Source organism: Perca flavescens, chromosome 2, assembly GCF_004354835.1.
Source record: "Perca flavescens isolate YP-PL-M2 chromosome 2, PFLA_1.0, whole genome shotgun sequence".
In the NCBI taxonomy this organism is placed as follows: Eukaryota; Metazoa; Chordata; class Actinopteri; order Perciformes; family Percidae; genus Perca; species Perca flavescens.
In genome coordinates this window covers 23142210-23166964 of record NC_041332.1, presented here as the reverse complement: position 1 = coordinate 23166964, position 24755 = coordinate 23142210, and the positions used below count along the sequence as shown (strand labels likewise).

Here is a 24755-nt window from a genome sequence, read left to right as displayed (position 1 = left end):
AGGGACATAGTAGCAGTTAAACTGTAGCCACAGTAGCAGTTAAAACGCGATCGGAATGGGAGGGGCTAGAAAATAATATTCAGTTGGTTGTCATATACAATTCCACCACTTGATGGGAGAAATTCTTACACAATGTAGCTTTAAGAATTTAATGTACCCCCTTTGAAATATTGTTTATTTTTATTTATTGAAATTACAATTTACACTCTGTTAGAAACAGTGATGCCACGTAAGGCGTTACTCTAATCTGAGCACTTTTTTCAGTAACGAGTAATCTAACGTGTTACAATTTCCAAACCACTAATCAGATTAAAGTTATTTATCCAAGTCACTGTGCGTTACTATTTGTCATTTTTCTTAGTAAAAATATATATTTTTGCTTTCTTCTTGCGTCTCGGGACTGAAGTCACGTATGCAACAAGTCACGTTTTCAGCATACAGTTCACGTGTACCACGCAGCGACACAAACGTAAACAACAATGGAGGGAGGAGAGAGATGCGCGTTTTCTAGCTGGAAATACAGTCACTATTTAGAGTTTGTGTCAGCTAAAGACGGCAATATTAAGGTTCGTTGTACACTCTGTACTGGTGGCGACTACGTCAAATTTGAAGAAACATTTGGAGTCGCAGCACTGCAGTCAAATTTACAGAGCAAGTCCCAGCAGGTGGTGCGAAGCAGAGAGGAGGTCCCCCACCACCCAAACAACAAAAGCTGGACTTCGGTGCAAAACCAGTAAGTGGGGGACAGTTGAAGAAGTTGGTCGGGCAGTAGGCCTATGTTGTAGCGGAAATGCTGCCCTTAAACACGGTTGACTCGCTCTCTTTCGTGCCATAATAAACCAGATCCCTACTACTGGCAACGCTGAGCTGCCTCACAGTAAACCGGTTGTCATTTTTATGTTGACGCTGTAGGGGTGTTGTCGGCAGCTGCTGCATGTAACTAATAAAGTAACTTGTAATCTAACTTCGTTACTTTTAAAATCAAGTAATCTGTAAAGTAACTAATCTACTTTTAAAATCAAGTAATCTGTAAAGTAACTAAGTTACTTTTTCAAAGTAACTGTGGCAACACTGGTTAGAAATCACACACACAGGCCTGAAATACACACATGCTCAGGACCTATTCATGCACAAATGGAGAGATGTCAGAGTGAGTGGGCTGCCAGTGCTGGACCAGCACCCTGAGCGGTTGGGGGGTACTGTGCCTTGCTCAAGAGCAGGCAGTGCTCAGGAGGTGAACGGGCATCTCTCCTGCTACCAATCCACACTCTGTACTTTAGTCCATACTGGGACTTGAACCAGCGACCCTCCAAGTCCCTACGGACTGAGCTACTGCCACCCCCTAAATATGTTTTCATCCAAGTACCCCCTGCAGCACAAAACATTTTTGGTAGAAAAAAAGCTATATTAAGCATAGACTGTGATATAAAGAAGCATAATATAGCGCTCCACCATCAGTGTCTGATTTACTAAACAACAATTTGAACTGTTGTAACTGAAAAACACTTAAATGATGAATTTCAAATGTTTAGAATCACTAGATCAATTCATTATTATAGGCTATAATTTTTGGGGGGAATTATGCACGACTGATATTTTTTAAATTAACATTAAAAAAATATACTCCAAATTATTTTTGCAGTACTCCAAATTACCCATAGGGGTACACGGACCCCCATTTGACAAACACTAGATCAAAGCTTTAGTGCGTAACGTTTTGATATTAATGATGATCCGTTATATTCAAGCCATTGCCAAATAAGTTGATACAAAGCTAATTAAGCCTATCATCTCCACAAAACTCTCTCTGTATTTCTCAGTATGGCTATATTCTGAAAATTGTGTCATCCAGCAACTTTCGTGCGCAGAAAATCTAGCGAAGATAATTATCTCTTCTGAAAGGTCTATCATGGTTTTTTAATTGTCCGTGTCCACTGGGTGGAGGATGGGTGGGGGAGGTGGGCATTCACCTAAGGCTTGTATCATGTGGATGTGCCAACAGTTTTGTTTGTTGTCATTACTTAGAATTCCTGATGGGGAAGACAGAAACTACACACTATAGCTTTAAATTACCTAACAGTATAGAAAGGAGTTCAAATTAGCACAACCTTAAACATCTACACCAGTAAAATGCAACAGACACATTAATGCGTGAGTAATATGAATCCAAAAATATCATATCTAATGGTAAAACACTGACAGGGAACACTTTGCTGTACAACGAATACTTTAAAGGTCCAATATGTAATATTTGTACTGTAATAAATCCAAAAATGACACCAATGCCTCATCAGATATTAAGGAAACATGTTAAACTGAAATACTATCTTTTCTGACAACAATGCTAATTTCAGTATTTTTTCTTTTTGAAATTTACATTCCGTGACGGAATTTATGTTTATGTTTTGATCTGTGTGTTGTTATCAACGGCCCAGTTTGACAGGCAGGCCGGGTTGCCAGATATACCTGTAAAAACGTAAACCCAGCACGCTACAGCTGTAACGTTAGTACAGCCATGAAAGCAGCAAACAAACGAACAGGATCAACGGAGATAGTTCTACATGAGATGAAAACAGCATGTTTCTAACAGTTGCGTGACCAGAGACGTAACAACCCCCTGGTAAATATTGGAGATGTATTTGAAAGATGGAGACAGCTTAGAGCCCAAAAGGACGCAGAGTTGGCTTATTTTCTCCTGAACAGGTAAGCATTAGCTCCACGCTAATTTATCACAGCTACTAGGGATGGGCATTTTTTGTCATTTCAACATTTGTGTACTCACATTGAATTATATAACTAGAGTAACCGAGTTGGTTACTCGCAAAAACAATTGAGACATAGCCAGTAAAGTGATCCCGACTGGTCCTGGCTAACGCCGCCATGCTAACCCTGCTAACTGTTAACGTTACCGGGAGGACCAGGCAAGCAGCCCATGGCTGTTTACAATGTGTAGTTCAGCGGCTGGAGCCGACAACGGTGAGTTATTTTAAGCCACGAGAGGGGGGCTGTAAATTGGAAAGAGGAGACTGAGTTTGCAGTGTGTTTAGCGATTGTTGCCGTAATTCTAAGCCAATGAAGTGTGTTCCGTCGGCAAGGTAGTGGTATTTTTAGCGTTTCGTATTGTAATTCTAAGCCGAGGAAGTGTGCCTGACTGGCGTCTGGAGAGAACAGTGAGGTTGTTGTGTTTTTAGCGGTTCATACTGTAATTTTAAGCCGAAAAAGTGTGTCTGTTAGTTGGTTACAGAGCTCTGCGTGAGCACGGGCTTTTATGACTGTCAATATAGCCAGCATCTAACGTTAGCTACTCGGCTGTGCTGTGGAGTAATGTCTGGCTATGTGAGACTAGCATCTAACGTTAGCTACTCCGCTGTGCTGTGGAGTAACGTCTGGCTATGTGAGAAAAGCGTCCAGCTACATTGTTGTGAATGCTGCGGTCTCAGCCTGGCAACCCCCGTGAACTTCGAGTCTGGGCAGGAGGGGGCGGGGGAGACGACTCTCCAGTATTTTGAATTGGTAGTGCAGTAACTATTTTAACCGCTAGCTGCCGGTATTACACACAATATTACATATTGCACCTTTAAATTGTCATACTTTAAGTACATTTTGCTAATAATACTTGCATATTCTTAATTAAGTAAGGTTTTGAATGCGGGACCTTTACTTGTAGTGGACATGTGGTATTATTACTTAAGTAAAGGATCTGAATGGCCTACTTCTTCCACCACTGCTTCCCTGCCTGTCTGAGATTTATTTTAGTTCCTGTTCAATAAAGAAATAATTAAAATAAATGTATATTGTTAGACTCCCTGTTATTGTTATTGCTAGCCCCTCAGTTCAGAAGTTACTTCACACATCCATCTGCTTTTCGAGATTGGCTACAGTGACGTACGTGCAGAAATGGTTGAGCCATAGACTGTATAAAATAGGTTTGAGCCTGTTGAAGTTGTGTCAGCCTCTTCAGTCCCATTAAGGTTTTTGGCGTGAGAAATGTCAGATGCATGAGCCAGCGATATGACCGTTTTGATGAGTGTAAAGATTGTACCCTTGTTTGTAAGGGGTTTAGAAATCAGACACCATGTTTCTTTCTATCTCTTTCTAAATAAAAAAATGCTTTAACAAGTTCTGAAACGTTTGTTATTGAACTTCAACATCAATGAACATAGCTGCGCATGCAGCTCAATATTTGGATATTCTTGTTAATGTGTTTTAGTAGCTGTTCAGCTTTTGACAGCTTCACAAGTATGTCTGAGTACGCACTACACACACAACAGTCATAAATGGACTCTTGGTACATCAAATTCCAATTCCTGAAGGGGAAATTGTATATGACAAAACCTGAGTGTGACATTCGTCAGCCACTCATTCACAGATTGCATGAAGTTATTCATTTTATTACATGCCATCTGTGAATCACTTGTTGGCAGGTCAGTATAATCCTGATGTGAGCAGTGGTGCAACACACAGTCAGTGAAAAATTCCCACTCACCTGCCAGGTTGTGCAACCTGTCTGACTCACTTCCAGAAGACGGCTATAAAAGCAAGGCAGTGGAACCAAGAAAAGGAAAAGTAAAGGAAAGAAGTAACTGAGTAGAAGAATTCAGTAGGCCTGAAAGCTCTTTTACTTTTCCCTTTAGACTTCATCAGATGGCTTTCTGAAAGACAATCTTTAGTGTTAATTGTTGCAGAATTTTGTAAAAGGCAAAAATGATGATCAGCAGAGTCCTTGTCGCCTCTATTGTGGTGCTTCTGGCCTTCCTGGCTGTCAGTGAAGGTAAGAATGTTTTTGTAAATCAATAATTGAATGTAACAATATTGAGCTATGCTGTTGATCAAGTTACTATATTCAGTTTTGCATTTGAACTGTCACTGCTGTGCATATTCTGCTGTCCTCTTTTCCTCAATGCATCAGAGCTATCAACACAAACTATTGCACTTTGTGACCATATGTGACTCCTGTGTCCTAACAGCGATGAGTCTGAGAAGCCCGGGAGTGGAGCTACACTGCCGCTGCATCCAGACAGAGAGCCAACCCATCGGCCGCCACATCGAGAAGGTGGAATTGATTCCTGCCAACTCCCATTGCGAAGAGACTGAGATCATGTAAGACCTCATTTCCAAGCCTTCACCCCGATGTTGATACTTTGAGATTTTGTCACAGTCATTTCAAATCAGATATGAAAATATGTATTTGTAAGTTACATAAGCAAAATAGGAAATGTACAAAGTCTTTGGAGATTAGACTCCATCGTATTGAATATGTTTAAAAGGGGTAGAGAAACCCAGACATATCCCCGATGGAGCCTAGACACTGGTGGTGGTGATGAAGGAGCACAAGGGACCAAATAGAAAGTGCCAAAGGGGCGGTCAGCTGGACAAAGACCCGGGGTATCATGGGTGAGAAGACCGGCGGTAGAAGCGGAGGAGGTGGGTCGCCCTCTATTCCTGGAATGACACTGACAACCGCAGAGGAGAGAACAGATTTAAAGCAGGGATGTCATGCTGTGATTGGCTTGTGAAATACATGGCTGAATCTGAGTGGTTTAACTGAAAAGTGAATGCCTAGAAACAGCTGATTACTTAGGAGAAATGTGAAAGCGTTATCAAAGTCTTCCTGAAAGAAGTTACGCTGAGCTTCACCAACTTTTTCTGATTGCATCTCTGTTTCTTGTTTGGTGTTGCAGTGCCACTCTGAAAAAGACAGGCAAAGAGGTTTGCCTGGACCCTGAAGCTCCCTGGGTGAAGAGAGTGATTAATAAGATCCTGTCCAAGTAAGTACAGATCAATGATACAGTACAAAGACACTCAGTCGTCAACTTTCATTATGTAACTGGATAGTGATACAGAAAAGAACAGTGTTCACTTTTGATGCACAATATAATTCTTCTTTTGTGTTTCTTTTCTTTGCAGCAGAAGACGCTGAACAGACCAGGAGAGATGTGCTTCATGAGTCCGAGCCTTTTAAAAACAAATGAAAAGTACCAGAAAGATTTGTTCTCATCACACTGATCTCATTTTAATACCAGAAGATTGCCTAATGTCCTGATTTTCAAAATGTTGAAAATGACAATTTACCCATTAAGGTTATGTTTGTATCAAACGTGTTATTTATTAACAAGTATGTGTTTATTTGTAATGTCACTTGTGTGTGTTGTAGCCAATTACTCTCTGATGTCATTTGGCTGCTTTATTGTTATCTTGTCTAAAACTAATGAGTTCAACATATTTATTGATGTATTTATGGAATTTAAATGTATCGGGATTTAGTTGTGTAGCTGTGCTGACAACCTATTTATTAATTAAAAAAGTTTACTTGAAATGGAATGGAATTTCTTTGGTTGTTCTTTTTTACATATTATTAATTTGTCTTTCCTGTTGTATGTCCCTTGCAGGGATGTAGACATGAGATGATTTTAACCTCTAGTAACTGATATATCTTATTTTAGAATGTTCCTTAAATGAATTAGAAATTACCAATAATATGCAGTCAGTACAAAACAATGTTAGCATGACAAATTGAAGGAGACTTTACTCAATGCTATTTTAAGAGTCTCATACTGTAAGAAGTTTTTACATATGCTATGTTAAATACTGTTTAATAACCTAGCTACTAATATAATGTTATTTTGAAACACATGAAAAAGTGCTTGAACTCAACATCACAGAGTTCACCACAGATGCTGCTTCACTGTCCTCCCACGGTGCCTAACCCTGATTTTATCATCAGATGGATAACTAAAGCGAATTGTATGGGGTTGTGCAAGGAAACGCTATCTGACATGGTTTAAATAGTTGAACTTTTTAACTGCAACAATAAACCCAGTCTACAAGTCAGTAAACTTAGACTGCACTTGTTATTGCATTTGTGTCAACCTTCCAATCCCTGCAGATATCACTATGATGATGCTGCAACAGCAAAGACAATGGTTTCTTTGTGAAATATTATTTAAAATGACAGCTTGATGTTCCTTAAATCAAATTGGTGTGAGGGACCTAACACTCAGTAAATTCTCACATGCTTTAATCACGAGTCAAAAAATGAGGGCCATTACTGTAAAAGGAATTTGCGTTAACTCATTATTATCCCGTTAATTTTGACAGCCCTAGTTTCAGCTCTACTCCAATACCCCAGTTTGTAATGCAACCTTTGTATGAGCTTGCATGACCTTAGTCTATGAGCCCAAGCTGGAATAACTCAGATTACATCATCAGGGTTGACCAAGATGTCTCCAGAGCCACAGAAGACATTAGGCTGGTGGTGTGGCTCTTTAAAGGAATAGGAGGACATAATAATGTTTACAGCTACTTGCGCAACAAATTTCCAGTTAAAGCACTTTTTTTTTCTCCATCCACGTGCCTTATCAAGGCTTGTGCATGATAACTACTACCAACTTTTCTTTCACATGATAAGAAAATATTTGTACACAACTACAATTCTAAGAAAACACGAAATAAACGGATCATGTAGGCCTATACAGTTTGTGTTAGAAATAACTTTATAGATGCTTAAATAATCACCTTGTTCAGCCCCCAGCTCTAGAGCCTAGTACGTTCCTTGTAAATGTCATAAAAAAAAGGGTTTGGTCGTTTTTTCTCCAGAATGGTAGCTACATATAGCCTACATTAAAAACATGTAGGCCTACGGCACTGTTGTTAATATTGACAATAATACAATACAATTATGATTGATTACTAGCCTATTATTATTATTATTATTATTAGGCCTATTATTTGTTTATTATTGGCATGTGTGAGGATGCAGGCAAAGGGGCGGGACTGAACCCACAGCCGGGGGTAGGTGCGGTAGTGCAGCGTCTGATGCGCGCAGAGAGACGACGCTCACAGCGCTGGACAGACACACACCAGATTTCGGAATGCACACAAAATGCTGCGTCTACGAGCTGTGACAAGCCTTTGCATGTGAAGAAAATAAAGAAACAGCAAACGACTACGCCGGAAGCTCTCTCGTCCATATTGAAGTACTCAAGCAGGCAGGCTCAAGTGCCGCAGAAACCATCCCACCAGTGCTCCCGCCGATGCGCTTCAGCTGTGCATGAATCCCTCAGTTTGGCTTGCAGGTCCAGGAGAAAACCGGGTTGTGTTAACGATTGTTTGTGAGTGCCCCTTATCCGCGTCTCCGCTAACCCCTTGTCACCTCCTTCAGGATGGCGTTAACGATCTGCACGAGATTTACCGACGAATATCAGCTGTTCGAGGAGCTGGGGAAGTAAGGAATCATGTCTTTTTTTTATCATCTGGCATCATCTGTGTATGAAATGTCAGCCGGTTATGTAATAGGCCGCTTGGCTTAGGGACGCGGATTCCGGGTTCTGTGCGGTTTTGTAGGTGTGAGTGTGCGAGCTGCTGATAGTGTATGGAACCTGTGATGCGAGGGAGTGTAATACACTATCATATGGAGGCTATCATACAGGCCTGATCATATGGCATCCTATTTGTTTTAGTCCCTCATTTGAAGCCCTGCTTACGTTTTGTGTTTACGAAAGAAGATGTCGAATCGATCATGTCGTCATTTGCCTCCATCCTGTGCATTTCGACCTTTGGGTTGCCACAGGAGAGCAAGGAGCTCCAGTGTTGTAAACTGAACCGGGGTGAAATGCATCGGGGTGTGTGAAATGGTGAGATTTGGTAATCCATCCCCTGCCTCTCTCTACCTCAATCTCCCCAAATCCTTCTCCACCTCCTCCCGCGTGACAGAAATACACACTCGGTGATGCGACAGCAGACCGTAGTTGGCGATGACACATTCCCCAGCCAAGCACCGAGCTGCGGTCAATTATCAGACACATGCAGGGAATTCCTCACCCCTGAGAAAGGGAGACAGAAAGATCCACGTACGTGTGTGTGCACGCGTACTCATGGACGTGTATTTGTAGGCTACCTGTGTGGTCAAGACCTGAAATCTGCCCAGAACCCCGTGGTCAGTGTAGCCTACACAGCCCCAGATGTGTGCAGCCTAAGTAGAGAGATTAAGAAAATGTAGTGTAACCCTCTCATCACCCTCCTGATGGAAGCCTGTGTTGAAGAAGAACTCTCATCTACAGCCTCAGCCCTCAGCGTTTATGATCCTGTGATGTGTTCATCCCACACCATCTGTCATTAATAATGCAGCCATATTGCTTTTATAGTACCTTTTAACTCACCTGAACCATTTAATGTGAGGAGCACACTGACATACAGTAGAGTAGCTGGTAGTGATGAAATGAAAATACCACACTGTTTTTGAGCAAAGCCTACCAGGATTATTGTTTCAATTCTCCAGAGATGATTTCAGCAGATATTTTCATGGTGCTGTACACAATGTTGGGAATGTTAGTAAACTAAATAAGATACCGATACATCCAGAAAATTGTAATTTAAAGATCTAGCTTGAACTGTGCCAGTGTGTTTGCAAGTTTTAACCCCTTAACTACATCAATAAATCATGTATATGTTAACTTTTTAGCTTATTTTCAAATAAACGGTATTCAGTTTTGGAATTTTGGATGTATATTTCCTAACAGTCCGTTCTGTATAAAAATCCAACAGGAGACCCTTGAAACTTGCTGAAGTTGATCCATCACAGTGAAGATCAAATCTGCATAAAGTTTCTGTCAGCGTTACATTATTGTTGAGTTTTTTTGTAGTATAATTGCAGAATGATTCAAAGAGACAGCACTGTATGGAAGTTGTAACTGACTTTGTAACTAATAGGTTTTTAATACTGTACGGAAATGAATTGGATTTCCAGTGATTTTCAGTTAAATTAAAGTAATAATTCATTAAAATTCAAAAAACATAACCATTCTTATATAACATGTTATGTGATTATTTCCTTTATCAAATCCTCTATAAATTAGAGGTAAGATTTAGTGACAAGCTGCTCACTCCAGAGTATGTTAGATAACATGTTTATGGTACACATGCTTTATACTCAGCAGTGATTACATATGCACAAAGTTTTAGATATTTCTCATATCGCAACACTGATTTAACCAAATACTGTTATATAACATTGTACAGAAACATCACACTACAGTTGTCAGCCATTAGAAGTACAGTAAGTGAAAGAACAGGGTTCATTTGAGGTAATGAGTATTCTGTGCTTTGTCTCTCTAGTGTCTGCATCTCAGTGCGTCTAATGTGATGTTGTCTGGAGCTAGACAGGATGAGAACAGATATTATTTGAAAGAAAGTGCACAGACAGAGATGGAGGTTGAATAGCAAAACGGCTTGCATGGCTGCAGAGCTGAGCAGAGCTGAGGTGGACGTCTCCATGGCTGCATTTAGAGATGAGAGATGTAGCACTCTGCTCTTCTCGTCCCTCAAATATAGCTGACCTAGTTTTTGATCTTAATACATGTGCCTGGAACACCAGAACAACCAACCCGTAAATTACGGACGTGTGGACAGTGGCTGTCAGTGTCTGAAGCAATGAAAAAAGTGCCCTTCAGTGTGTTTGTAGAATGTACCGGGGAGAGCAGCATCTACACGGGGTTTAGCAAGTAGTATGTAAGGTGGAAAACACAGGACTTTCACCCAGGAGACCGGGGTTCGTGTCCCGCGTGTTTTTAACTGTCCTGTTATTGCCGCGTGTCACAGAAGCCGCTTTCTTCATTAACCGGCCCGTTATTCCCGCGAGTCACGGAAGCGTAAGCCCCCCCACGACCTTTTCCTAAACTCAACCGTCCCGTTCCTGCGAGTCACGGAAGCATAAGCCACGAGCTTTTCCTTAACCCAACTGCGTCAAAAGGGATGCCAATAGTCCCGACCTAGTGCGTTTAGTTAAAGCGCGTTATATGACGCTAAAGGAGACTTTTAGTGTCAATAACAATGAAAAAGGCACCTTACCAAGTGTCCGTATTTTACGAGATGGGAGTGAGAATGTGTTGGAACACATTGCTTAAGCAAAACTTAAACAAAGGCTGGTAGGCACATTTGTTGGTGCTTTTGGTCTTGTGTAGCGATGAGGACAGTGTGTACTGTAGGTATTGGGATGTGAGTGTGTTTGTGTGAGTAGCTGCAAAGATACTACATCCATGCTTTTGTGCAATTTAATGTTGAAATGTGATTGTACAACTTCATTTAGCTGTTTATTATTAAAACATCTGAGTGCTGTTTCATAAAGTAAAACGATCAGTTAAAGGGATATTTTGACGATTTCAATCCATTTCTGTGTCAGATTTGTGTGGGCAGTGTGTTTAGATGAACGTTGTGTGGCTTCCATACATGGTGCCAATGCACGGAGCTTGGAGCAGCTGAGGTCTGCTGAGATCCGCTGACAAACCAGCCGTCTTGCGTCATCTAGCGCATCACGGCAGACCTCGGCTGCTTGGAAGCCACACTCGTTCATCTGCACACGCTGCGCTGCCCACACTGCCATGACACAGAGCTGGATTTAAATCAGCAAAATTTATTTCAGTCAAGTTTGCTTATTTTAAACAAATCCTGCAGTTTGCAACAAGTTTGATTTAAGTTACCATGGAAATATATCCCTCCAGACTAGCTTGATTCCTGGCAAGCTTAAACTAAAACAGTTTTTTCTTCAAATCAATCTGAAGTATCTGGTTTACTGGCTTACTCAAGCCAGGTTTATCACACTAATCCCGGCAATTCTATCCAAACACCACTCTGATTGTAAATGGGCTGGTATAGATCACACCTTATAATGTTACTCAGACCTTTTTTTGAACACATCCTTAAGTATTTCTGTGTGTGTGTGTGTTTATTTCAGGGGCGCATTCTCTGTGGTTAGGAGGTGTGTGAAGATCTCCTCTGGACAGGAATTTGCTGCGAAAATCATCAACACTAAGAAGCTTTCCGCCAGAGGTAGGGAACACAAACATGTACAGAAACACACAACATACTCATACAGAAACACACACAAAAAAACATGCCAAAAAGTGTCACTGAGTTACATGTGATTGAGCTCTGAACATTGCTGCCCCCGAAACAGACTTTTGTACGGTGGCCAACGGGCAAACGCACTGCAACTTAATGAAACACACGCAAATAGACAAAACACAAGCAAATTAAGAAAACATCTTCATAAATTTGACAACACATGCGCAGCATTTAGCAAACGCACTGCAAATACACACAACGAAATACACAAACGCGCTGCAAATACACAAATGATGCAAAAAGAAAAGCACACAACCCAAAAAACAGAAACAATGCAAAAGAAAAGCACACAATACCCAAAAACAAATGCAACAAAAAAAAAACGCCGCATATTACACAAAGGAAGTTCTCCAGGCCTCTAGGGGGAGCGCTAAGTGGAACAGCTTGATTTTCAACCCCACGGGAAGAGAGCACTCTGCTTTTTATTACCACAAGTTTACAGACACGTCTCTGCTGATTGAGTATCACCTGTGACCTGAGCCACTAAACTAGAGACACACCCACCAAACGAGAGAAAACATATCTCAAACATAGACTTAATATTTACAGTCTATGATCTCAAAGCAGTTGCACACCGTATCACAACGTTTTTTTGTTGCATTTGTTTTAGGGGATTGTGTGCTTTTCTTTTTGTATCGTTTCTGTTTTCGGAGTTTGTGTGCTTTTCTTTTTGCATCGTTTCTGTATTTGCAGCGTGTTTGTGTATTTGGTTGTGGTGTGTGTATTTGCAGTGCGTTTGCTAAATGCTGCACATGTGTTGTCAAATTAATAAAGATGTTTTCTTAATTTGCTTTTTTTTTGTCTATTTGTGTTTGTTTCATTAAGTTCCAGTGCCATTTGCCCGTCAGCCACCATACTTTGGGGTGTGTGTGTGTGTGTGTGTGTGTGTGTGTAAGAGAGAAGAGAGGGAAAGTCAATTGGTTGGTTACATTTTTTGTGTTTGCGCAGAAGAAAACAGTAAATGTAACAAGTAAATGCTGTAGCTGTTTTCCCACTTGCACTTTTTGTGCTGTGTGGAACATGTCCTCCTTCCTTTTTGTGTTATTCATATCTGTCCTTTGGTTTCTATGTAAATGTTTGTCACATACAACCTTGTGTGTGTGTGTGTGTGTGTGTGTGTGTGTGTGTGTGTGTGTGTGTGTGTGTGCTTATGCATGCGTGTGCATGTGTTCTGTATTGATTCAGGGCTCTGGCTAGTCTTGTCGTCCCAGGGGCACATCTCTTACGAAGCCGACCCAGTTCTTTCACATCCGTCACTGTAATTGTAGCCACTGGCCTGGTTGCCTCGGGCAACACACACACACACACACACACACACACACACACACACACACACATACACACACACATAACTTGCATGCGCAAACACACACGTGACCCAGTAACCGCTAACAGCATATTCGTGATTACTAACCAATGGTGTGTTTCACTTTTGCGGTTCCTCCTTCTCTTTAGCCAATTGTGTGTTTTGTCACAGCTTGCTTGCCTGTGCTAACCAATGACTGCTGTCATACCACACAGCCAGTCAGGCTTCTGTAGATGTGAGCTGAAACATCCAACTAAAATGTAATTTGTAGTAATTTACTGGAAATGACCTTGGCTGTTGTTGTGCACTTGTAATGCCACTGCCTATAGTTTCATACAAATTTATGTTTTAATAGTTTATTTTGTGTGTATTCACAAGCATCTCCTTCCCCCTCTTTGCAGTATTTTACCTTGCATTTATTTCCTGCAGCTCCTTCCTCTTCAGCATCCTCTCTCTCCACGTTCTCTTCTCTTTTACATCTTCTTCCCTATTTAGCATTTTCTTTTTCTTCTTTCTTTTATATATCTCTTCTCTCTTTTTTTTATTTACAAGATGCAGTCATGTTTCTCACCAGGTACTTCTACCCACCGACTCCTTCCTGCACATTTTCTCCTCTACTACCATCTATCCCTGCCTTCACACCTTCCGTCGCTTTGTTTCTTATCTATCCTTTTCTTTGGTCCCTTCATGCGACGTCTGTTTTCTTTCTGCTTTCCTCTCTCTTCCTGCACCGATCCTTCACTCTCTCCCTCTTTCTGTCTTTCTTCTGCCCTTGTTGACCCTGCCGCTTGCTGGGTGCAGTGTTGGTAATAGAAACCTTGGCAAACAGATCAGTGTCTCACCACTGCCATGCTGGAACAGATTTTCCAAAAATACTGCAAAGGGTTATATCACCTTATATGCATGAGGATCCGTGGCCTCTTCCTCTATCTCCCTCACTTTTTTCTCTGTGTGCGTGTTTCTCTGTAGAGGTTTACATACCGGTCGTGCTGGCGTGTCAGATATGGTCTTACCCTTATTCTGCGATAAGCCCTAGAATTGCAACTCTGATTCGCTTCTCTCTGGCAGGATCATGACCTCCCTCCAACCCCACTCCACTACTGAGTGTGTGTGTGTGTTTGCCTATGCAAGTGCATGTGCATGTGTGAGTATATGAAATTGAAAAGGGTTTAGTGTAGGATTGGTGGCTGGAAAGCGGGCAGATCAAGGCAGTGTTTGTTTGTGTGTGTGTGTGTGTGTGTGTGTGTGTGTGTGTGTGTGTGTGTGTGTGTGTGTGTGTGTGTGTGTGTGTGTGTGTGTGTGTGTGTGTGTGTGTGTGTGTTCCTGGTTATGCATGCACATATGTGGTGGGCCTATAGGACCAGTCACAGTCCTGCAGTCTGCAATCCTGATTATGCAGTGTTTCATTAAGAGCAGCAGATGAGCCAGTAATTGAGTGGAAGCAGTAAAGAGAAAGAGAGGGAAGAAAGGGATAGGAAGCAGAGGGAGAGAGATGGCTAATCATAGATAGAAAGAACGGAAAGTCAACATTTAAGTGTGTGTGTGTGTTTGTGTGTGTGTGTGTGTGTGTGTGTGACTGTGTTTTTGTGCACACTGTATCCCTCACAGCAGTTGAATATTTGTCCTCTCCCTTCATGCATGCGTCGGTGTCCTGTCACTATGACTCTGTCTGCTATCTTTTGTCACTTTGTATTTGCTTGTGATGTGCTGTGTGTGTGTGTGTGTGTGCAAGTGTGCTTGTTTGTGTGGTTGTAATCCTTCATCTGCCTGTGTATGTGTGTGTGTTCATGCACATGATTGCTCTTGTTTCTGTATCTGTGCACTAGCCGCATTGCCTACTGTGTGACCCTTTCAGCTTGTCTTAACAGTTGGGTAGGTTTTAATCCATTGCAATAAAGATGTTTTGAATAAAAAAAAAGGCCTGCTTGTCTTGCTGTGTAAATATTGCATTGCATTGTGGTACTGAGTGAGGAATCAAACGATTTAGTAATATGAGTTTTGATACATCGTTAATTCTCCCATTTTTTTCTGATTTGAATTCTTGTTCTTAATTAATTGGAAATATAGGCTGTTGGTAAATGCCATGACTTCTGCAAAGACTGCTTTATTGCTGTTTCTCGCTATCCCGTAACTGTCCCTCCTTCATAGTGGACAGTTTCTGTGGTAATAGGGGTGTGCCATTGATTTTTCTTATCTGGGGATGTCATGGTAACAGAGATGATAACTGTTGCAGAGGTGTAAGCCAGTCTGTATATATATATATATATATATATATATATATATATATATATATATATATATATATATATGGTGATGGGAAGGAGGAGAGAGTGGATGTGATTGTGGTAGAGCGAAAGATAGGGGTAGAGACAGAGAAATAGGAGGGAGGGATCAGTGGGAAGAAGGGGGGGATCACATGACTCACTGGGTGCTAAAAATAAATGTTGGTCATTCTCTCACTCTCGGTGTCTCGATCTCTCTCTCTCACACACACACACACACACACACACACACACACACACACACACACACACACACACACACACACACACACACACACACACACACACACACACACACACACTGTTAAAATATTCCATCTTTCGGAAGGAGCTAGTTTTTTGGTTTCAGTTAATGTTCACCTGTCTAGCCAACCAGACTGAAAGACTGAGCCTGAAACTGTAGCATGGGTGTTTGTGTATGATTGTATGAGTGTGTATATTTTGGTGTAAAGAAGGTGGGGAATCTGTCTTGTTGCAATTTGTCTGAGTAAACCCTGCAATAGTCTGGCTTACCGGATGTAAAGTGCTGGTATAAAGCCTGACATCCGGCATGCTCTTCTGCTATCTCCATTAGCTATTTTGCAGCAGCACTGTAGCTGCATCAGGGGCTTAGTGCCCCCCAAAAATATACAAACAACCCAGAGTGTTTTTTCCTTTAATACCAGAATGTAAACTTGTGCAGCCATACTATACTCCAGCACTGACACAGCGCTGTGGAGATAGGTCTGGCACTAAACCTGCAATGACTGAGGTTTTGGCCACTTGGGGGGAAATTAGCTCACATTTAGTAACATATTACATTTCGCCTGACATTGTTAAAGTACGTCAAAACAAATCCTAAATCAAGGTGTTCATCTTACTAGATTTCTTGGAGCTTTTAGCCACATATCATGGCCTTCATTAGCAGATAGCGTTTGCACTCTAAGTTGCCAAGTGCTTAAGACGCATGACTACTGAGCAATCGACATCCACTGGTAAAGACCATTGGAATGGCATGAAACCTCTAAAATAACTCTAGTAAGTGAACCTTGAGTTATGATATTTTTACAATTCTGGTGACTGCTTTACCTGCCAAACTCAACAGTCAACAGATAAAATGTTCACATCTTAAATAATTGTTAATAATGTAAGCTATAAGCAAAATTTCAGCTCTTATATTTTTAAAATGTGAGGATTTTGATAAAAACAATTGATCCTACAGTATGACTAACAAGGGTAATGGATAATAGGCAAGGACATTCTTAATTACAGAGTACTGCATCTCCTTCTGTCTTTTCCTTTCTCTCTCTCTCTGCCTCTGTCCTCTTCAACCTTTGTTTTTTATCTGTTTGATTTACCCTTTCCCCCCTAACGATTGTCTCCTCTCTGTCCTCCCTCCTCTTCTTACTTCCTCACACATTCACTGACTGTGTATTGCTTTGGTCTGGTCTCCCTCCTCAAGTGCTTCAAACCAACGATAAACAAAGGCCACAGATCATGATGACATCATTATTATTTTTTCCAGCAGAGCCATATCAAGACTAAAGTATGAGCACTCAGGGAGGCATGAAAGTGAAATCCACATTAAAACAGTCATTAACAATGTACCTTGTATTTCTGTTTTATTTATGATTCAAACAGATGGAGATGCATAGTTGCAGAAACATTTTCCATTTCTAAAACATTAACTGTAAATATAATTGTCAGTACTACTCTACAAGACCCATTTTGCACTGATGTCTCAAAATCTTGCAGACCAAAGTCCAAAGCAGAAGAGGCAGACATACCAATCTTTTTGACAAGCAGTAGTAGGAGTGGAATGCAGTGTAGCTGCAAAACACCTTGCTTTCATTAGATTAACGCTATTGCTTTCCACCACATTTATGTAAAGAAAACGTTTGATGGAAAGTTTAAGCATGTTCTGTTGGAAGGCATTGTGAATAAATGCAGCCAGAATTTTGCTCTGGTAGATGTATGAAATGTGGAATTTTCCTTTGAGTATTAAGAGCAAAAATTGTGTGTTCTTGAGTGTTGGCTTGTATGTTTAAATTGTTTCAAAGTTTTCATGGAAAGTTACATAAGTAATCTTACTTAGATAGCTTTGCACCTTGCTATGCCAGCTCTTGTGGTAACCACGGAGCTACATAGTTAGTGATCTGTCCCTTTTTCTTCTTTATTCAGTAAAGGGACATTTTCAGGCAACACCTTTGCTTTTACCACTATATTTTATTGTCGTTTAAATAGCAGAAATTATTTCCCCATGAAAAATCATTTTACATGTAATTATGGGTACAGATATCCAAATGCTTCCAATGTTCCTTAGCAGCACCACATCCTTCTTAAATGAGTGATGTTGTATCTATTATCATAATGTAAGAAGTCAGTGTACAGCAGGGTTTCATTGCTGCATTTAAATCTGGAGCTTTTTGTATCAATGTATAAGATTATAAATGTGAATTTGTGTCTCTCCTTGTCAGGATGTGTCCAGACCACCACCCTCAGATTAAACCACTTTTACATATTAGTATAATGTGCGCGAGCTGTATTACGCCGGATAAGATAAAGGCAGCCATTAACTCTATGTTAAGAGCTCCCGGCAATACTCCGGGGGCAGTTTTATCTCTGACACCAGCCACCTTTTGTTTTTACTCACAAGACAAAACAAGGGAGTTATCAGTCTCATAATTCTTCCTCTATTGGGAAACCAACCCCTTGAGTTCTGCAGGGGGTAGAATGGTACCGTATGGATGAGGACTACTTAGCCGCTGTCCGCAGAGGATGTTACGTTCGCCCCCATCTTTTTAATTAAACCTCTTAATTAAACTGGCACAAAGCATTTACAGCACACTGTTGTGGTGTGTGTGGTGGGTCAATTTGTGTGTGTGCATTAGGGTTAAGACTTTGACGAAAATGAAGTTTTTTTCCATTATCGAATAAATTATTGATTGTTTAAATGGATTAATTGTGCCCATCATAAATTCCCAGAGGATGTTTTCAAACAAATTACATTTTAGGGCATGCATTCAGTAATCTGTAGTGGAATATGTTTTAAAAGTAACCCTCCCAGCACTGTTTACTGAAACATTCTGTATCAACATGTTTGCAACTTCCCAGATAGGGTTAATTAACATTGTTTCCTGTCGACAGAAAACATAATCCGGTTGGCATTGTGTTCATTAAAACTTCGGTCGAGGAGGGGCCACATAATTTTGCCTAAACCACCTTTCAACGTTAAGGAGACACACAAGCTGGTTTTCAGTGTTTGTTGCACACAATATGTGTATTGTTGGCAACAGTATCTGTATAACATAATACTCCAACAAAAATCAATGTGATTTTTTCACAGCACAAAAAATAATTCAATGTGTAGTTCCTCTTTAATTTATATTTCCCCTTTCCAGTTTGTATCTGATACAGAAAAATAAAAATGACTTTACATTTCTCAAAACCGCAAAAGCAACATATTTGTTTCCTGCTTAGCTAAATGTAGCTAAGTTGTGTAAAGTATAGCATACAGGTCACATTGCCATTACTAGCCACTTAATTTACCTACAATTTAGGAGCAAAGTTGACGGTAAAGACATTTACTGTTGGTCTACATGTCATGTCAGGAAAAGGTAGTCAAGTTACTTAATCCCAATGATATATTTATCTATACATTTGAACCAATAGTTATATTAGTTATCAGAAATAGAAATTGCAAACAGTTGATATCAGTATGGAACCAAATAAACATATTATTCTTAGTGTGTGTGAGTAAATTTTAAGTTAAGTGCTTGACAGTATTATGTAGGTTATGATTGATACAAGAGGCCAGAAATCAGATGACCACCATAACTTTGTCAATTAGAGTGAAGATACAAACCGAGGACAGGATGTTTAAAGTGAACGTCCCTCCAGAGCCACACATGCTGGCTTGTCTGTCTCTTCTTTTTTTGTGTATTTGACTGCCTTTGTCTGTCAGGTGTTTGTTCTGTCTCTATTTCTGTCCCCGTCTCTTGCTTCTTTTCCCTCTCACTTTCTATACCTGCCTGTGTCTTCTCTGTCTGTCCCTAAATCTGGTGTTATTAGATTTACAGGATGCTAAACTACAAAAGGCAAAGAAAACACACACATACACACAGAGCAGTACACTCTGCTGCAGTGCGGTTGCAGACACAACACATCAGAAACTGACTGAATGAGAAACAAGCAGCAGTGGAGAGAGACAAAGAGGGAACTATTGGGAGAGTTTGGTGGGGTCTGGTTTGGATTTTGTCTGGTGATGGCAATGATTTGCAGGGTAAGAACAATGTGTCAGCAACTTTTCAACACAATACTCTGAAGTGGAAGCAAACGGGTCCCTGAATCTCATATACTCCTGTATGAAAGAAGGATGATTCAAGTCAAAGCAAATAACAAAAACAAATGTATAAAGTAAGAGGAAATGAATGTGGATCACCAGTAACATATATGCCTGCCATTTTGCCATACATATGTCCTTAATTACTTTTTTGGGGGTTATTTTGCAATAAGGACTACTTACTTGCAGGAAAACATTGCCATCTCCATATTCTTTATAAGTGTAATTTGTAATAGTCATAGTAGCATTCATAGTTTTACAACATACTTTATCAAACTTGAACAAATGTACAGATGTTCTTTAGAAGAGGATTTTTTGCCTTTTATCAGTCATTATGACTTAAATACGCAGTATGTCTCTCTTCTTGATAAACCCAGACAGCATCATAACATGTGGGTTTATTTGATAAGCGGTTTATGACAGCAGAACTTTACAACATATCACATCATATGCTGCAGCTTTTTTTAAACACGTTAACGTGAAAACTAGTTAACAAGAAATCGCCGTTGCAACAGCAACATTGTGTCACTCAAAAAAGGAGAACCAATGCAAAGTAAAGTGGTGAATGTATTAATTGAATAACTTGAAATGCAGTTCCACTTTATATTTTTCTGGCAGTAGTAACTTGGTAACTTAGGGCAATAACATACTTTTTTCACTTACTTTTGTTCACTCCACATTTAATAGGCTCAAATGAGAGTTTGTTAATTCAGAATTCATTAGGTCTGGGTTAAAATAATTGATTCTCCAATTTAATTTAATTCTTTTTTTGAGTGATCTATATATTTATTAATAAAATCCCAAAATCAATCTTTTAATATATGCCTTTTCACCATGGATGTGGGCACCATGTGACACACAAACGGGTGTTCGTGTCCCGTGAGTACTACTTAAGGGGACTGTGATAAATACATTATATCCATTAGAATACTCATATATTTCATGAATATTAACTGCTATGTCTTTTATACTCTTATTTTCTAATCCTTTTTTCTCATCTGGTATAAGTAAAGCCCTGTTAAGGCCTCTGTGTTTAATGTCAGCTGCTGAAGTTTTACAGTCATTCACCAAGTCATTACTCAAAAAAAAAAAAAAATTCTAAATTAAACTAATCAATTTGGTGCCTATACTTAACAGTTGTCACCTCAGGACAGCTACATTTTGTCAGAAAGAGAGCTTTTTCATTGCTTACCATGGTATAGTTGTATAGTTGTTTCAGAAGAATGTTCTTCAACATCACTCGCTCTACAGTTGCACCATATTGTGTTGATGACTGCTGTAGTTAGTCAATGACTGTCATGTTAGTCCTGTTGAGTGAAAAGTACTTTAAAAAGACTTTTTGGGGATCAGTTCTTAATGTAAACATGAACCTGGTGCATTATACAAAACTATTTTATGGTTGCTTCTTGCTTGTACAATTTACAACATCAGTTCTCTGAGAATCTATTATATATCCAAGCTAAATTGGTATTGTAACTGAAATTTCCCTAACCTAATTGATCGAATAGGAAAATGTAATCAGGACCTTCTGAATCAGAATCAAATTGATTCGGGAAATCATTGGCGATACTCAGCCCTATAGAATTCATTCACCTTTAAATGAGCTGCGTCTATACTATAGCAATATACTGCACTGCATCTGTTTCTATTAAAGTAAGATTTTACAGCAGATCTGTTGGATTGTTTTAAGGCACAAAGTAATATTGTGATATGATCTTTCTTGGCATAAAAGCAGACTAGCAATAGAAAAACAACAACTTCAAACATGTTTAACTTTATTGAAAAAGTGAAAGAAAACAACTTTGACTGAAGGAAAAAAAGGAAATATCTTCACACAAGGAAGCAACTCAGTATATTACTTCTTTATCACCAACTGTCATGGTCTTACTTTATACATGAATAGTAATTTACTGCTAACATACATACAGACATTCAGACACGCTGCTTATATCAGGCCTGAATGATAAGAGCTGACTGGGGTAGCTTTACATTTGTCTGCACAATTACATTTGCTTCACATTATGCAGAAATGCTGCTGTCAGTTCTAACTATGTAAGCAAAAGGCCACCCACATACACATACACACTCACGCACACACATACGCACACATGAAAAACACACACACACACACACACACATACACAAAAACACACACAGGTACATGAATGTATTAGCATTTTTGTCAGCAAGTCAGAACTCGTTTTTGAGAGTGAGGCAGATTTCAAAGTTGACTGCAGCAGAAGTTGTGGAAGGTGTAAGATGTGATGTTCTAATCCATTGGAAAATAAAAATGCTCTGACAGGCTAACATACAGACAATCAAACCTCTATACACACATTTTGTGTGCTCTAATCCAGACGTGTATACTTTGAAGTTTGAAAAGAGAACTTGCAAACTCAACATAGAAAGGACCAGGCAAAACCCAGCATACTTCTTGTTATCAACAATAGTGCTAAAAACCTGAGCAGACCTCAACCAAATTACATTAAAACATTCACAAAGTTATTGACAACTTTTGGGCCATTTTACTAATTTAAACTAGCGTCTGTAGACTCTCTAACAGAGCTATGACACTAGAATTGATAGGTTTCACAGCATAGTTGTATTTTTACTCAACAATGTAAAATTACAGCATAAACCCAGTAGTATCACATTTCCAAGTTTTGCAAAGATTTCCACAACCTCCTGTCTTCAACAACAATATCATCTTTGCTGTACAAATTTAATGTCATGCAACTATTTACATGAAAACAAAAGCATCTAATGTAGACAAAAAATAGTATGGCTTTTGATATTCATTGAAGTGTACTGTGTGCACTTATTTTAGTCTTCTATAATATAAGCATATTGGCACTTAACTGTTGCAATTTAGGATTTTGTAAAGTTCCCTTTTATACTTTCTATGCTAATGCATGCCCACAGTCTGTTCTCTTTGTGCTAAAGGTTAAATGGTTTGATATTCCAAAGGAGATGTGTTATTATTAGATGCCTTTATAAAGTGTGTATGCTACCAAATGAGTTACTTTCCTCTCTGTAGTTTGATAGTTGTGTGTGAACTCTCAATGTCTGCCATTTGCATGCAAGGCTGGTTCCACTGCAGAGGAGAGGAGAGGCCTGACGCTCTGATTGGTGCAGGAGTTGCTAGACAACAGATGTCCAGCCGGCTGGGAGGTGGACTACCTGTGGAGGAGGGAGAGAGTGGAGAGAGAGGGAAAGAAAAGTGGAGGTGGAAAATGATGGAGAGAGGGAGTGAGGGAGTGAGGGAGTTATATGACAGACATTTACACTCTACAGTGAGTTACAACACAGCAAAAAATGATGGACCCAACATGACCACATATGTACTGGCTTTAAAGGCAGTGCTGGCATGGTGTTTTACGATAATTGCTTCAAAGAGAAACAACTTTGTCATGTATCAACATTATTCTGTGTTTCTCCTGTAGGCCTAATTACAAAGATTATTATTTATTACAATACTAAAATGTTATCAAATATTAATAATAATCTTACTTAAAATGTGCAAACTGGCACAATATATTAATGTTTTCAAATTTGCCAGTGGCTGATAGTTGGTATAAAAGGGATTTAATAACAGGAAATGGTTGATGATGTTAATAATATGTTATATATGAACAAAGTTACTACTTTCCAGATGAGGCTAAATTGCATCCCTAAATATTGTTTTCTTTTTATGGCAGATCTCTGCATTTGGAAGCTCTGACATTCAAACCTGAGAGTCGGCTGCAAAACATTGCATTCATAAGACTACATCTAAATAGGAAAGTCAATTGTCCTGCTGTATACGAATGGACCATTCTGGAAGACTTTCTATTTTTCTCACACTTCCAAATACATCACCAAAGAACAAAAAATGAAAACACAAAAATCTTATTTTAATGTCTGGTGATGTTTCCGTGTGGGATGGGATGCCAGATACATTTTACAGTACGTAGGAGAAGGGCTGGGGGCTAAAAATGTGGACCAGGCTAACTTCAGCGGAGTACTGTATGCTTTCTAGTAATTTATCTGCTGTAGAACGCTGTCATGATGAACTATGAAGTCAATGAGGAAGGGAATCTGATTGTTTACTGTACATACAATAACAACATATTGTGACTAATTATTGGTATCTTTAGAAAATATAATGTATTTATTATATATATTATCATCTATTCAAACATTTAGTATACATTATAGTATGCAGAAGGTAAAAAGAGAGAAAAGCATGTACTTCAATATTGAAATGCACTTTGACACTGTTAGACTAAAAAAAGGATTGATATATAAGATAAAAACAAAAATCTTAAAGTGACAAAAATAAAGTGCTAGATTAAGAAAACTGAGGCTGATAAAATCAAATGTTTAACTCTGCAAAGGAAAGAGAGTTTAGACTGAGTGAGAGGTGATTATGTGTAATTCAGTAACATGGTGAGGCTGAGGCTGAGATGGAGAGATTAGTGACCTTGCTCAAAGGGTCCTGCTTATCATGAAACGATGGCTGAGCTGCCCTTGTTTCTGGCTCTGTCTGTCAGGATGTCTGCTTCTCCGCTGTTGTGCTTGTCTGTAAAGCTGGCAGTATGCTTCAAACAAAATAGAAATTGTTGTGTTCTCACCTGCATTGTGGCGGACTTGCAACCACTCAAAAGAGTAGCACATGGGTCCGTTTGTTGCAGCGTGTGCAGGTCTTCTTCACCACCCCTGAAGCTGGTTTACACTACCACGTGATTAACTGTGCTTTACCTTTTGCCTTGGGGTGCAAGTTTCCTGTTTATTAACATCCTTGACACTCTACAACTTAAGCTGATGGTTTATCGTTTATAGCATTGTGTCATTTGCGGTACAGATTGTAATGCCACTTGAAGCAAATCTGTGATTTGTGATATACGGCTATATAAATATAATTGACTTGAAACTGACTGGCACACACCTCCCTCTTTATCCAGGGGGT

General features: G+C 39.6%; 2 protein-coding genes across 3 annotated transcripts in view; both read left to right on the top strand.

Annotated features, from left to right (window-relative positions):
* Nucleotides 1-693: 693 nt before the first annotated feature.
* Nucleotides 694-6263, top strand: LOC114545850 (permeability factor 2). Of its 2 annotated transcripts, XM_028564417.1 has the most exons (5): nt 694-733; nt 4635-4771; nt 4968-5100; nt 5682-5768; nt 5908-6263. In XM_028564417.1, the coding sequence occupies exons 2-5, from the start codon at nt 4705-4707 to the stop codon at nt 5918-5920; spliced, it is 300 nt and encodes a 99-aa protein (XP_028420218.1). In that variant the 5' UTR covers nt 694-733; nt 4635-4704; the 3' UTR covers nt 5921-6263. The 2 variants fall into 2 exon arrangements, with proteins under 2 accessions (XP_028420218.1, XP_028420212.1); XM_028564411.1 differs by lacking the exon at nt 694-733 and having other exon boundaries at nt 4712-5100.
* A 1577-nt stretch (nt 6264-7840) lies between these two features.
* Nucleotides 7841-24755, top strand: part of camk2d2 (calcium/calmodulin-dependent protein kinase (CaM kinase) II delta 2) — a 35664-nt gene continuing 18749 nt past the window's right edge. Inside the window, exons 1-2 of the mRNA XM_028564400.1 lie at nt 7841-8224; nt 11729-11823. Coding sequence (XP_028420201.1) covers nt 8163-8224; nt 11729-11823 — 157 coding nt within the window. The 5' untranslated portion in view covers nt 7841-8162. The remainder of the gene's footprint in view (nt 8225-11728; nt 11824-24755) is intronic.